The sequence below is a fragment of the Phaseolus vulgaris genome, chromosome 10 (assembly GCF_051622355.1).
Source record: "Phaseolus vulgaris cultivar YP4 chromosome 10, ASM5162235v1, whole genome shotgun sequence".
Classification (NCBI taxonomy): domain Eukaryota; kingdom Viridiplantae; phylum Streptophyta; class Magnoliopsida; order Fabales; family Fabaceae; genus Phaseolus; species Phaseolus vulgaris.
This window is the reverse complement of record NC_143507.1, coordinates 6,582,191-6,596,029: the sequence shown is the minus strand read 5'-3', so window position 1 is coordinate 6,596,029 and position 13,839 is coordinate 6,582,191. Positions and strand designations below refer to the sequence as shown.

The window sequence follows — 13,839 nt, the reverse complement described above, 5'->3', positions numbered from 1 at the left end:
CATAAAAAAGAAAGGAACATAATGTTTGCAGTACATTTAATGCATCTTACTTAATCAAGATCTTCAGACACAAAAGGATATATGAAAGAGGTAAAACTTCTCAACTAACTTTCTTCAAAACCTATACAAAGGAATTTAAGAAAAAGGAGAAGAAGAAGAAAATGAGACCCCATGTTGTATTGTGGAAAAAACTCTACTGGAATTTCTACATCCATTAAAAACTTCATAAAGAATATTGATCATGTTCTATTAATTAATAAGAAAATATTGGTTAAATTCTATGTACGATTATCCTCATGAGCTTCAGTATGATTTCTTAATTATCATGCAAAGTATTCCGGAATAATCAATAACCAAAAGTGACTGTTTGACAAAAATTCCCTATTATTAGTGGCAGTTCAAAAAAATACTCATTTTAATCATAAATAACTTGTGTATAAAATATTTTGTTAAATTGTGAAAAAGTATTTGGTGAAGACTTAAATGACTTGTACCAAAAGCTTATTTAATTCAATTAAATAAATACAATAATTATTAATATTTGTTTTTCTATTTAATTTAAGAGATAATGGAAAGAAAAATTAAGATTAATTTCTAAAATTAATATTTTTTTCTTCATTCTTCAATTAATTAAATTTTAAAATGTTACTCCTCTTGATGGAACAAAACATGTCATAAAATCTATGGTTAAAAGGTTGATTTCTAGTTCAAACTCCTCAATCTGTGCATAACTCCATTTCTCTGTATTGCTTGTACAAAATTCAAATTCAAAACACTCGGTGAACAAAGAAGTGGGGGTATATATAAAAGGAACCCTCAACAAAATTTCATTCTGTCCCACAACACTTTCCCCACTCTTTTTCCTTTCAATTCTTCACTCTTCTTTTCTTCTCCGATCTACACTTTTCCGAAATGAACCAAACCACCGTCGCCAACTTCGAAAAACCAATAGGATGCTACTCTCCATCGGTTCAAGTATTTCTCATTTCTTCGCCTGTTCCTGCTATTTAATTGCTCGCCTTTTGATTTTCGTAACTGAATTAACTCGCATTCGCAAATGTTAGAGAGAAGCATAGTTCGATCGATTTTCGTAACTAAATCAACTCGAATTCGCAATGTTAGGGAGAAGCATTGTTCGATCCACTGCTTTACTGCTTGTGTGTGTTTTCTCTCATTTGTTGTGATTGGTTGCGGATTTCCGGTTAGGTCTTGGCTGCAGCTTCAGGTTTTTTTCTCGCTTTGTTGCGTGGATCGGCTCATGTTGTGGACAATTTTGACCTAATGTGAGGGGAAAATTTAAAACTAATTTCGCAGGAATTTTTGTGTATTTGTTTTGTTTTCATAACGCTTGTGTGTTAAGGTGCTAGGAATTCAGTGAATGTTAGTATTTGTAGTGCCTGAGTGATGGAGTTTTCTTTATTGTTCTTGTTTTTTTTTTGTGATGAAGAGTTTTTGAAGTGGCAAGTGCCGAGTGACTGAATCTGTTTTTGTGATTAGAGAAGTGAGATTTGTTTTGTTAGTTCTTGTGTATTCATGCGTGTGATAATATATGTAAATTCTGCTTTGTGGAAGTTTTTATTTCAAAGTACTGTTGATATAAGCATTTATTGTCTGACAAGGGTGTTAAGCTTTAGAAGTTTCAGCTATTTGTGTGTTTGCTCCTGAAATGTAGGAGCTTATTGTTATTGATGATGTGCTCTCGGCCATGGTTGGCATTGAAGGACGGTACGTCTTAATCAAAACAGTTCGTGGAAAGAATGATGATATTTCTTTCCTGGTCGACCCATCAATGGATTTGGCCCTGCAGGTGAGATTTATCATGATTTCTGTTACCATATTTGAGCTTCAATTTTAACATTAGGTTTTAAACCTCCACATTTTTCAGTTGCAAACTATCCGAGCCAAATTGGAAGTGCTCTTTACTCAACTTTATAGGGTGTTCAATATGTACAGTATCGTAACGTACTGTTTTACTAGTATTTTCTTTCAATATTTTTAACTTGTAAATGTTATTATTTTAATGCCATAGACTCTTGTTCGGGATGTGAAGCATCTATCTTATAATTCAAATAATGCATTTCTTTTACTGAAATTTATATCTTGATTTTTGGCAGAAGTTCAAATTAAAAGATATCTATTTTTTTTTCTACCAATTATGATTTTAAGTTTCACATCATTTAAAAGTTTGACCTGCAATTGTAATTGGGCCCCCAAATTGTGGATGCAATGAAGACACAAAGTGGTAAGCTAAAGTAAGTGGAATGGATAATAGAACTATTCTGTGACTGTAACTTTAGATTATGAACAATGTTGATGATGCACTTCATGTAACTGTTTCTGAGACAATTTGTATATTGCAGGAATTGGCAAAACGGATATTTCCTCTTTGCAAGAGTTTTTTGTTGATTGACCAGTTTGTGGAGTCAAGGTCTCAGTTCCAGAATGGCCTGGTTAATCATGCTTTTTCTGCTGCACTGAGGGCACTTCTTCTCGTAGGTTTTCCTGAATAGTGAGTCAGTTGGTCTTACATTCTGCATGAAATGGTTGATTGTTACTTTATATATGTGTATTCACTTTTGTAGCAGGAAATAACCTATTGTTGGGCTATCATATGTTTTGAATGTTTCTTGTATTGTGCTTTCTATTTGCACAAGGTCTGAGTATTTTCATCTGACATTTAGATTGAGGTGTCAATAGAATACGTTGAATTATTTTAGTATGAAATTACAAATAATTACCAAAAACGAAACCAATGCTTGAGGCTTCTATCTAGTGTGGTTTGGAAAGGGTAGATGTATGCAGCCAGTCAGCCCTATTCCAGCAAGGGGTGGGGGTGCTTCCTAAATTTAAATCTTACCCTTAGGGCACAAGGCAACAACCTTACTATTGAAATCCCACATCGGTTAGAAATATATGACCAATTTAGTTTTTGTAAGGCTTGTGTAATCCTTACTTTGTAAGATGGTTTTTGTACAATTGAGTTAATCCTTAAGCTCTAAATCTAAGATTATCAGAGCCTATCCTGGATTTGTTATTGGACAACCTGTATTTGCCTACATTCTAGATGTCAATTGCTACTTCCTAGTCATAGGGGGTATTGTTATTGGGCAACCTGCATTTGTCCACTCTCCAATTGTGTAGTCTTGGGTGTGAGGGGGGCATGTGGAGATCCTGCATTGACTGTAGATATGACCGATTTAATGCATGCATAGCTTGGGAAATCCTTAACTCACAAACTAATTTTGTTGAGTTTAGTTAGGTCTTAAAGTCCAATTATAGATACTTACCATTGTTCCAAGGCCTTCCTCCCAATAGAGTATCTCAATGTAACCAAAATTGATGTCGGTTATGCTTGACCATAGCAAAGTATTGGGAACAATTACCTTTTCCTCTTTTCTAAACAAAAATTAGTAAGATGAAATTACTTAACCATCAAGAGTGCAAAGGTGAAAGCTCAAAAATGAAGGGGGGTGGGTGAGTACAGGAGATCAAATGGAAGTTAATGGATACTGGCTACCATATATTATTATATTTGGAACTAGTCAAACCTGGCCATAAAAGTTTAGTGTAAAACTGTCATTAGAATAAACCAACAAGTGATAATTTTTAGGTAGATTCTGTTGATTGCCATGTCGTTCTGTATTCTTGTTCCTTTTGTGTTGGAGTTTCTTGCAGGTGCTTTGTACTAGGCAATAATTTGTAACAGAGTATTGATGCTTTCCTTTGTTGCAGTTCTGCCAAATCATATTGCTATGATTGAAATACACTATTTGTAATTAGAACATACTTTTATATTCATGGGGTTATCTTTACCAGGATTACCAGGCTATGGTGGCTCAGCTTGAACACCAATTTCGGCTTGGGAGACTTTCCCTTCAAGGATTGTGGTTTTATTGTCAGGTACAGATTTATCTTTCTTGAGTTCAAGTAAATATTTTCCAAATGCTTTCTAATGGTTATTTTAATGATATTTTTCAGCCCATGATGAGGTCAATGCAGGCATTATCCACTGTCATACAGAAGGCTTCAGTCAGCAACATTTGTGGGTCTGCTGTTCTTAACTTACTTCAGAGCCAGGTAATGAAGTTCCCTTGTAATTCTTACCATTCTCTGTATAAGTCAACACTTCATTTAGTTTCGTGAGTAAGTTTTTAAGCTCTTAATTCTCTCTACTATGGCCTCTACTCTATCTAGGCAAAGGCTATGGCTGGGGACAATGCTGTGCGGTTGATGCTGGAGAAAATGACACAATGTGCAAGTAGTGCTTACATGAGCATATTAGAAAGGTTTCTCCTTGCTCTTCATCCTTCACTATCAAATATATAGGTTGCTTTCTCTAATTCAATTTATCAATTCTGATAATGTATTTATAATTTTACCTGTATCTTTTTCACAAACAATACAAGTAAAACTTGTATTAGTCAATGGTTGTATTCATTAATTACAGCCGCATACTCAGACATATATTCCCCTTTTCTTGATCAAATTAGTCTGGCACCAAACTTTCATGGAAACACACCATCCATGGTTGCATCTCTTTTTAGTTTTGGGCTTCTATTGATCTTAGAGAATGGAAGTTATTGATGGAAGAAAGTAGAAAAATGTAGAAAGTTGAGGTTAGTTAAGTAATTATTGTCTTTTCTTTGGTTTGGATCTTTAAAATAACCCAAAATTAGAGGTATATTTTGGCACAGGAGTGGAAGATCATCATTTTCTTTTTCTCGTCCCATTCCCGTACAAAAAGGCCTTTGGTGCAGTAAAAAAATTATTTAGCACTTTCACATAAAATTTATCACTGTGCTGACTTCTCTTGTTAATAAGCTTTAGTTGACCCTATTTAGGATTTAATTTTCTTTTTAACTTGGGAATTGAACAATGCTGCAGATGGGTTTATGAAGGTGTAATAGATGATCCTTATGGTGAATTTTTCATCGCAGAGGACAAATCTCTTCAGAAGGTAGATCAAAATCTTTATAACGTATAACTACCCAAAATATCAAAACCTGTTTTTTCATATAGTCTCAGTTTAAAATTCTCTATAGGAGAGTCTCACCCAGGATTATGAAGCTAAGTATTGGCGACAACGTTATAGCCTTAAAGATGGAATTCCTAGTTTCCTTGCAAATATTGCAGGGACAATTTTGACAACAGGAAAATATTTAAATGTCATGAGAGAATGTGGACACAATGTTCAGGTTTGTCACTGTTGTGTTTGTACTTTGTATTTAGAATTAGTTTTTTGTTTTCTTTGACTTAAGATCAGATGGTGGTAATAAAAATATTCTTTTTTTTAAAAGTGATTGCTTCACTGAATACAAGTACTTTTTACGTTAGGTCCCTCCATCAGAAAATTCAAAACTTATGAGTTTTGGATCAAATCATCATTATCTTGAATGTATTAAGGCTGCTTATAACTTTGCAAGCAGTGAACTCTTGAATCTCATTAAGGAAAAGGTGAGTTTTATATGGTGATAAGTTTCTCAGCTTACATTTTAATACTTTTGCAATAGTTATTGTTAAAATATCCTAGTTGTGATGGTAAAGTGTGTTCCTATGTTTAGTATGATCTAACAGGAAGGCTGAAGTCAATTAAACACTATCTTCTTCTTGATCAGGTATGATCATGATCATCTTTGTCAATTGTGGAGACAATAATTAGCTATGCTGGCAAAACAAAACTGGCTATTAATTTTCTTAATTCTTTTTTTGATATATTTTTACTAGTAATTACAAAAGATGACACTTTGTTTTCAGTTATTTTCTGTCACAAATTCTTGGAAATATAAAATAAAGTGGTACTTTTGCAATTATTAACAAGAAATATCAATGGAAAATGAAAAGAAAAAGTAAATCAAATGCACCCTAATAACTGACTATTTTTACTTTGAAGGCATAAGTTTGAACGGAACAGAATGATAAACACAGTTCTAAATGCAGATGTAATGTTTGTTGCAATGCTTGTACTTGGGTTTTCTAAACAAATACCACTTGAATGTTTTCAAATTGCAGTAGAATTTTTAGTCCTTGCTTTATGATCATGATTCAAGAGATTAGTCATAAAATTCAGTAATAGATGGATTTAAACTTTTGATGGGGATAATGTCATTATGATTTCACAATTTTTGTTGAGTAGAAGAGAAGGGAGAGAGGGCTATCATATGGAAAAGGGAGGTTTTTAGGAAATTAGGAACAAACTAAGCTTGGTATTCAAGAATCAAGCGTGTTCTTTTTGGCTCTTGACCATACCTAAGGTTATCAGGTTGACTATCATATCCATAGGGCTTTATGTAAAAATTGAAGATGACCTTATGATTATTTTCATGATAGTTACTGTAGGCATTGTCATCTATAAAAAGAGGTTTTATGTTAGTAACAAGTGAATTGAAAGGAAGGAAAAATTTCAAATGGAAAATCATTACAAAACTTGTCTATTTCTGAAATTTTGCTTGACCAAAAGTTACAATGGTTCCAAACTGATCATAAAACCATGTCTTGCGTGAGCACATGATAGGCCAAGTTCTGAATCAGGAGGAAGTTATTACACAACTATTTTTATATTACAGTCAAATTATGCATTTATATGTGATTGCATAGATGCCTCTCAAAGAATCAATTCCCAATGATAATGTACATTTCAGAAACACCCTTTTTTCTTGGATCGTACTCATAGTTTTACGATACAGGGTGATTTCTTAGTACATTTTATGGATATTGCACGGGATGAACTAGCAAAAAAGCCTGATGAAGTCTCAGTTGAGAAGCTGCAGGTATCGTAATGAAATATCCTTTAATTTCCCATACCATTTTTATTCTACATGTAAATTCAAGTTGGCAAACACTTGCCTATTTAATTTTGAAAGGTATCTAGATTCTAATTATATGTCTTTCCTTTTCTCTTGTATGTTTTTCCTCTCTTCTGTTTAGTCACTTCTAGACCTTGCATTGCGTACTACAGCAGCTGCAGCGGATCCTTTTCACGAAGGCTTAACCTGTGTTGTGGCAAGTAACTAATTCAGTTTGTAAGAAACTCTTTTAGAGGCGTAAATGTCAGATTTTCACACATGATGTAAACATTTCACTTCCAGGAAAAATCTTCTTTGCTTAGAAGGTTGGGAACATTTAATGATCTTGAAGTTAGTCAGAGAAGTTCTAGTGATAATGATTTGGAGGAAACTGTTAGCATCACTGGACTTGAAACATTTGCACTAAGTTACAAGGTCTTTTCTTTTCTTTATATACTTATGAAAGTCTTCCTCCCGTTTGCATCATTAATGTTTCTACTTTTGGTTCTGGTTTTAGGTGCACTGGCCACTTTCTATAGTATTATCACGTAAAGCCCTCACAAAGTACCAATTGATTTTTCGTTTCCTTTTCCACTGTAAACATGTTGACCGTCAGTTGTGTGGAGCGTGGCAAGTACATCAAGTATGTTTATAGTGTCCTTACTTTATTTGGTCTGTCGTGTTCATTTCCATTCACAGCATTTTGGTTCCATATTGTAGGGAGTTCGTGCTCTCAATACACGTGGAACTGCTATCTCCAGATCATCTCTTCTTTGCCGTAGTATGCTTAAATTTATTAATAGCCTTCTGCACTATCTGACATTTGAGGCAGGTTTTATTTTTCTTTGACCTAACATATTAAACTTTGGAGATCTTTCTACTTGACAGAAACTTCCCTTTTTCCATTGTTTAATATAAGTATGTTTGCTTTAAATTGAAAATTTTAAATCTATATTTTTGTGTTCAAATTATATTTTATGATGATTTTAAATTGCAAAAGATTAATTTTAATATTGGTTTTTGACATATATAGGATTGGGTACAGGTTTAGCCTTTTCTTTTTATAAATTTGGTATCTAAACTGACTAGCTTAACATTTAGGCGAGTTCTTGGTTTATGACCATTTACCTTATTTTTTAGGTTGTTGAACCAAATTGGCATGTGATGTATAACAGACTTCAGTCAGCAAATAGCATAGATGAGGTAAGTTGTTGTGGTCTTACATTTTAAAAACTGATGCATACCCCATGTTATGTGCAAGGGATACTCTTGCCCATGTACAGAAATAGTTATGATCAAATTGAGGTATGAACATTCAGTTGCATATTAGAAGTATGGATTTCGGTGTAGGGTTTATAAGGCATTGGGCTTTTCAATTATAATGGCTAGCTTCTGTGGTGAGGTTCTCTTGGCCTTTATTCTTTTGTATGTGTTTGTTAAAATGAAAGTACAAGGGATACTCTTGCCCATGTACAGAAATAGTTATGATCAAATTGAGGTATGAACATTCAGTTGCATATTAGAAGTATGGATTTCGGTGTAGGGTTTATAAGGCATTGGGCTTTTCAATTATAATGGCTAGCTTCTGTGGTGAGGTTCTCTTGGCCTTTATCAATTGGTCTTAGAGTTTTCACCATATCACTTGGCTGTAAACGAGTGAGCATTGCTATGTTTATCCAGGACTAGTCAAATGGGCTAGTGCATGGCTGTCCTTGTTGCGTGCTAAGTTGTGGAGCTTAGCATAATATTAGGATCCATTTGCAAAGTATGGGACTTAAGATCCACGATGGAATTATGGGATTTTGGTGCAGTGTTTATAAGGCCTTGATCTCTACGACTACAATGGCCAAATTTTGTGATATGGTTCTTTGAGTGTTCTCATCTGATGCAAAGTATTTACTACACAGTTAGAAATTACTTGTTATGTGCATAATGTGTGCGAGTCTGTCTTTTGTGTTTTTTTAAGGTGGGTAGGTTGTTAGATGTTTAATTCTTGACATTTTCTGTCTGAAACAGGTTATACAACATCACGATTTTTTCCTTGATAAATGTTTGAGAGAATGTTTACTTCTTTTACCTGAGCTGCTGAAGGTTAGTTTCTGTTTGTTTTTGTTTTACTCACCTAAGTTTTTGTTTTTACTCTAATGGTTATGCAATTACTGTTTCTGGGTACTATGTAATTATTACTTTTCCCATGGAAGAAATATCTTAGCTAAAAGCTTCATAATAGAAAAAATACACGCATATAGAAATAGCATAGCCAATTTCATATTTTGATGGCCAACATGAGAAGATGGCCTTGATCAACTAAAATTCAGTTTAATTGGCATGCATACCAAAAGCATAATCAACTAAATTCATTTAACCTAACATGCAAAACCAACAGCTTGACCGAAATATATTCTGATGGGTAGAAGCCTTAAATAAGTTATGAAGATAAAAGATTGATACGAGAGACGAAAACCAACCAATTTGTGCATATGCCTAACTCCCTTCATTTTACAACATTTGTTTTTCAAGTTTGAAGTAGGTAATGCAATAAAACTAGACTTGGTTAGCACATAAATTGGAGAAAATATCGTGGATGATTTCTATTGTAAAATTTTGCTTGAGTTGGAGAAAAAATAAATATCAATATAATGGCATATGGTTCAATGAATGACTAAGCTGGTTCAACCTCTCACCGAACAAGCTTTTCAGTTCATTGTCTTGATCAGGTTATGAAACCTTAATTTTTTTATTTCTTGAATTAACAAAAGTTGCACAAAACCAAGATGTAAAAACAAAATGATAGTTTTAATTTTTAATAAGAATAAAATCAAAAGGGGTTTGTAGTATTGATATGTAGGTATTCTTGTAACGCTACAATTTTGAAATTCTAGGATACATTGTTTAACAAAAGGCTACCCATCCTTTTTTATGTTTTATACGAAAATACAAGCTATATTTAGAGCTCCATATGCTACAAGAAGCAAATGATGGCTGTGAATTAACATGAAACTTTTCGTTTGCTATTGACCGGGTGAAACGTTTATAATAGACACTATGCAATATGATAACAAGTTTACAGTTTATATGAAATGTGAAGGTTCATAAGTTTAATACGAAATACATTTTCTTGCTTATTTTATTTGTTAATCAGAATGGTTCATGACTACTCATGATTGATGTTTCTCAATTGCAGAAGGTGGAGAGGCTTAAATCCATGTGCCTACAATATTCAGCAGCAACCCAGTGGCTTATATCGTCATCTTGTATTGATTTAGGTAACTCAGAGGAACCTATTGATTCAGTTGGCTTGAATAAAGCCAAAAGGAAGTCAGGTCAGGTCTTGAAGTCAACCACCAGAAATGTGGCAGTCACTGATTCTGTTCTGTAAGCCCCAAAAGCAATAGTTTCAGTACACGTGCTGCTTATTCTATTTTATACTAATTATTTCATGTCATATTAACGTTCTGACCAATATAAAATTGCAGCAAATTTGAGAAAGAGTTTAACACCGAGCTTCAGAGTCTTGGATCAATCTTGAACAATAACTCTCAGGCAGAACCATATCTGGCTCATCTTGCACAATGGATTCTTGGTGTTAAAAATGAACAAAATGGTTTATGAATGGCTTTAACTTGCAGTATGTATGATAGCAATTATGCACAAGGTAACGTGATTTTCAAGTATAGGTGTTCTTGACACTCTCACCGAGGCCGATAGTTGTGTTTGTAACGATATTTGAGAAAAATAATCCTTTATTTTTCAAGTGTTCTCTACGGTTTTGCTCAATTTACTTGGTAAAGTAATGATTTGGCCGCCAAAGACAACGATATTTCGATACAGTCTACTTGTGCTTTTGTTCTGATTTAACTGTACCTGTAAAGGTAAATATCCTATGGTAATTATTAATTTGTTTATTAGAAAAGGACTTTGTAAGAAGAGAGTTGAGGAATACCTTTAATACACACAAAAATGAAGAAATATGCACATGTAAAAACTTTAGAGGTATTTTTTGTTAGAGCGATTGTAAGAAAAAATTGTTCTTGTTGTTACTATAAATTAGTGTTTCAAGAATCTATTACATAGTAGGGTAATTTTTTTTTCTTATTTGAATTAATAGTTTAAATTAGCTATAATTACCTTTTTGTTCCTGGGTCAATAATCAATTTAATATAGTGGTTTTAAAAAAAATCAATTTGGTAGGTTTTTTAAAAAGGTTTAATTTTGTCTCTTTTGTTAGGTTTTCACCAATGACGTTAATTGTTGATGACATTGACACCTATAGTGACATTGGTTTGCACACGTGAACTGAACAAAATTTTAGGGTTTTAAAATTGGAGAAAGAAGATTGGGAGAGAAGGAGGTGGAGGCGGTGACATCTATGGTGGTGGAGATAAGGGAGGTGGAGGTGGAGGTGACTGTGATCGCGATCATCGCCTGCAGCTGTCGTTTTGCTCGTCATCGTCGCGCTCACTGTCGTTGCAGTAGTCGTTCTTCGTCGCTAGTGTCCCTCTCTCTTGTGGTTGTTCCTTCCTCTCTTCTATTTTTATTTTGTTGAGTGTTGTCGTGGGTCTCGTTCTCTTCCTCTCTTGTTTTAATTTTTTTAGTGCGGTGGAGTGACGGTTATTTGAACACAGAAGAAAAAAAATCATAACATTTTTGACAATTTACATGATCATTTGTTAGTGCATTGGTTGATGATGAGATTCTAGACATAGATACCAACAAATCTTTTTCATCCAACATTTTCATACAGTTCCGCCTCTGCCTCCACTGCCGCCTCCGACTCCGTCTCTGCCTTCCTTCCCTTCAATCTTCTTTCTCCAATTTCGTTCAGCCCAAATCCTAAAATTTAGTTCAGTCCATGTGTGCAAATCAATGCCATTGTGTGCTCCACGTCATCAACAGTTAATGTCGTTGGTGGAAACTTAACGAAAGGGACCAAATTGAACATTTTTAAAAAACCTTGAGACCAAATTAATTTTTTTAAAAATCACTATATTAAATTGAATATTGATCCCAAATATAAGGACCAAAAAGGTAATTATACCTTTAAATTATAATCTCTGTAATAGCACATTATATAATTTTTAATATGTGCTTAAATGTATACTTTTTTAAGTCTTGTATACCTTATTTACTATTGTAGTCCTTGATCTTTAAGCTATCTCAACATTACAAGACAAAACAAATCTAAGCGAAAGCAAAAGTTGACATTGAATTCAAACTTGAGAAGTAAGTTTTTTGGTCTGTTTTTTCAGCATAAATGAACATGGGATCGGGGCAAATGTGTATATATGGAATGGCCACATGAAAACAAATAATACTGCAAAATGAAAACTATAAAACTAGTTGGATATGCTTTTTGTGCATTATTCAAATTTAGAAAGGGAAATAAAGATAGAAAAGAGTCACAACTCATTGAGACTCATAACCCAAACTCACTAACAAAATATAAAAGAAGATAAGAATTAAAAATAGGGTGAGAATTCCAGTATAGAAAAGTTTCATCATATCTCTCTTTTTTCCTTTCATATCCTTAAATCAGGTAGTCACTCCACTTTCTAAGCACTTTCTCTCTCTGACTTTTATGTGGTGTCCCTTCTTTTCTAATCTTTGCCATGTGTCCTTCTCTTTGTTGCTTGGTCCTCCAATAACATTTTTCTTTTATATTTGAGTCCCTTACAATTCCTCTTTTATTGAAACTAACCTTGTCCTCAAGGTCGAAATTGGGGTAATACTTTTGTATCACTCCTACCTCTTCCCAAGTTGCTTCCATTTCCGACATGCCTTCCCACTAGAGCTATATCTTGGTATTATTGTCTATTTTTTTATTACACAGAGAACATCCACAAAGGAAACGATTATTCTTTTTACACAGGACTTTCCCTGTCTACCAAACTGTATTCAAAAAACGTAACCGCCACTAGCACAAAATGTATAAACAACGACTATTTATTTAATGCGATTTTAGGGTTAGCCGCTGTCATTCAAAACGCGGTGACATTTTTTAAATTAATTTCATTTACGAATGCGGTTACTTGTAATAGCCGCATTCTTAAATCAAAACACATGATTTACGAATGCGGCTATTTAGCGCATGATTTACTAATGCGGCTATTTATAATAGCCGCATTCATAAATAAAAGTGCATGGTTTAAGAATGCGGCTATTACTAATAGCCGTATTCTTTCATACTTTCTTTCTTTTTGGCGCTTTGCGTTTTCTCTTTGTTTATGCTCTGAGTTTCATTGTATTCTCGTACCATTGTAAGTTCGTTTCGATTCCCTCTCTTTCTTCTTCACCAATGATTTATAAAAAAATTTCGTTTCACTTATTTGTTTATTTTCTTGCATTGTCGAAGGGTTCTCTAACGCTTCATTTTCTCTTTTGTTTCTGCTCTCATGCTTCCTCTAGTTTTTTACGAGTCTTCATTGTCTTCTTTGTGCCATTGTAAGTTCGTTTCGAGTTCTCTTTCTTCTTCACCATTGGTTATATATATATATTTTTGTTTCTCTTATCTATTTGTTTTCTTGTATTGGCGAAGGTCACCACTGCTTCATTGCCTGCTGTTTGGGTTTTGCTATGCCGTATTTGCTCCGTTGTTGCTGCTACCACCGCTATTGCTGCCTTAGGGTTTAGGGTTTTAATATTTTTTTAAAAAAATTTAAATAAGAATGCGGCTATTTACCATAGCCGCATTTATAAATCGCATTTACGAATGCGGCTAAATAGTTGCACTTGTAAATCTTCGATTTAAGAATGCGTGTTGATCAAGTGCGGCTATATAGCCGCCTTTGCAAATATAAAATAGCCGCACTCGTTTTAACTTTCTGCACTAGTGCACCTTCACTAAACCGGTTGGTCTTTATTTAAAGACTACTAACCGCACTAACCACTACCTTACAAACCATTAACTGCTACTTTACAAACCACTAACCGCTACCTTACCCTTTATTCCTTACATTTTTCCTATAATATACATTCCAAGTCCTATCCTGATTTTGTGTCCTAACATTACTCCCCTTCAGACAAAGCAACCTTGTCCTCAAGGTTAAATTTTGGAAAC

General features: G+C 33.9%; 1 protein-coding gene across 6 annotated transcripts; it reads left to right on the top strand.

The window, feature by feature from the left end:
- Positions 1–718: 718 nt before the first annotated feature.
- On the top strand, positions 719–10,546 carry LOC137818768 (Spc97 / Spc98 family of spindle pole body (SBP) component). 6 transcript variants are annotated; one of them, XM_090296492.1, is made up of 20 exons: positions 833–975; positions 1,207–1,283; positions 1,673–1,807; positions 2,361–2,509; positions 3,817–3,900; positions 3,979–4,077; positions 4,195–4,286; positions 4,885–4,957; positions 5,043–5,195; positions 5,335–5,454; positions 5,562–5,615; positions 6,684–6,767; positions 6,925–6,999; positions 7,086–7,217; positions 7,300–7,425; positions 7,503–7,610; positions 7,923–7,985; positions 8,799–8,873; positions 9,967–10,157; positions 10,259–10,546. In XM_090296492.1, the coding sequence occupies exons 5-20, from the start codon at positions 3,829–3,831 to the stop codon at positions 10,392–10,394; spliced, it is 1,653 nt and encodes a 550-aa protein (XP_090152618.1). In that variant the 5' UTR covers positions 833–975; positions 1,207–1,283; positions 1,673–1,807; positions 2,361–2,509; positions 3,817–3,828; the 3' UTR covers positions 10,395–10,546. The 6 variants fall into 6 exon arrangements, 5 of the variants coding, with proteins under 5 accessions (XP_068478472.2, XP_068478474.2, XP_090152618.1 ...); XM_090296491.1 differs by having other exon boundaries at positions 835–975; positions 2,361–2,492; XM_090296493.1 differs by having other exon boundaries at positions 836–975; positions 1,065–1,283.
- The last annotated feature ends 3,293 nt before the right edge of the window (positions 10,547–13,839 follow it).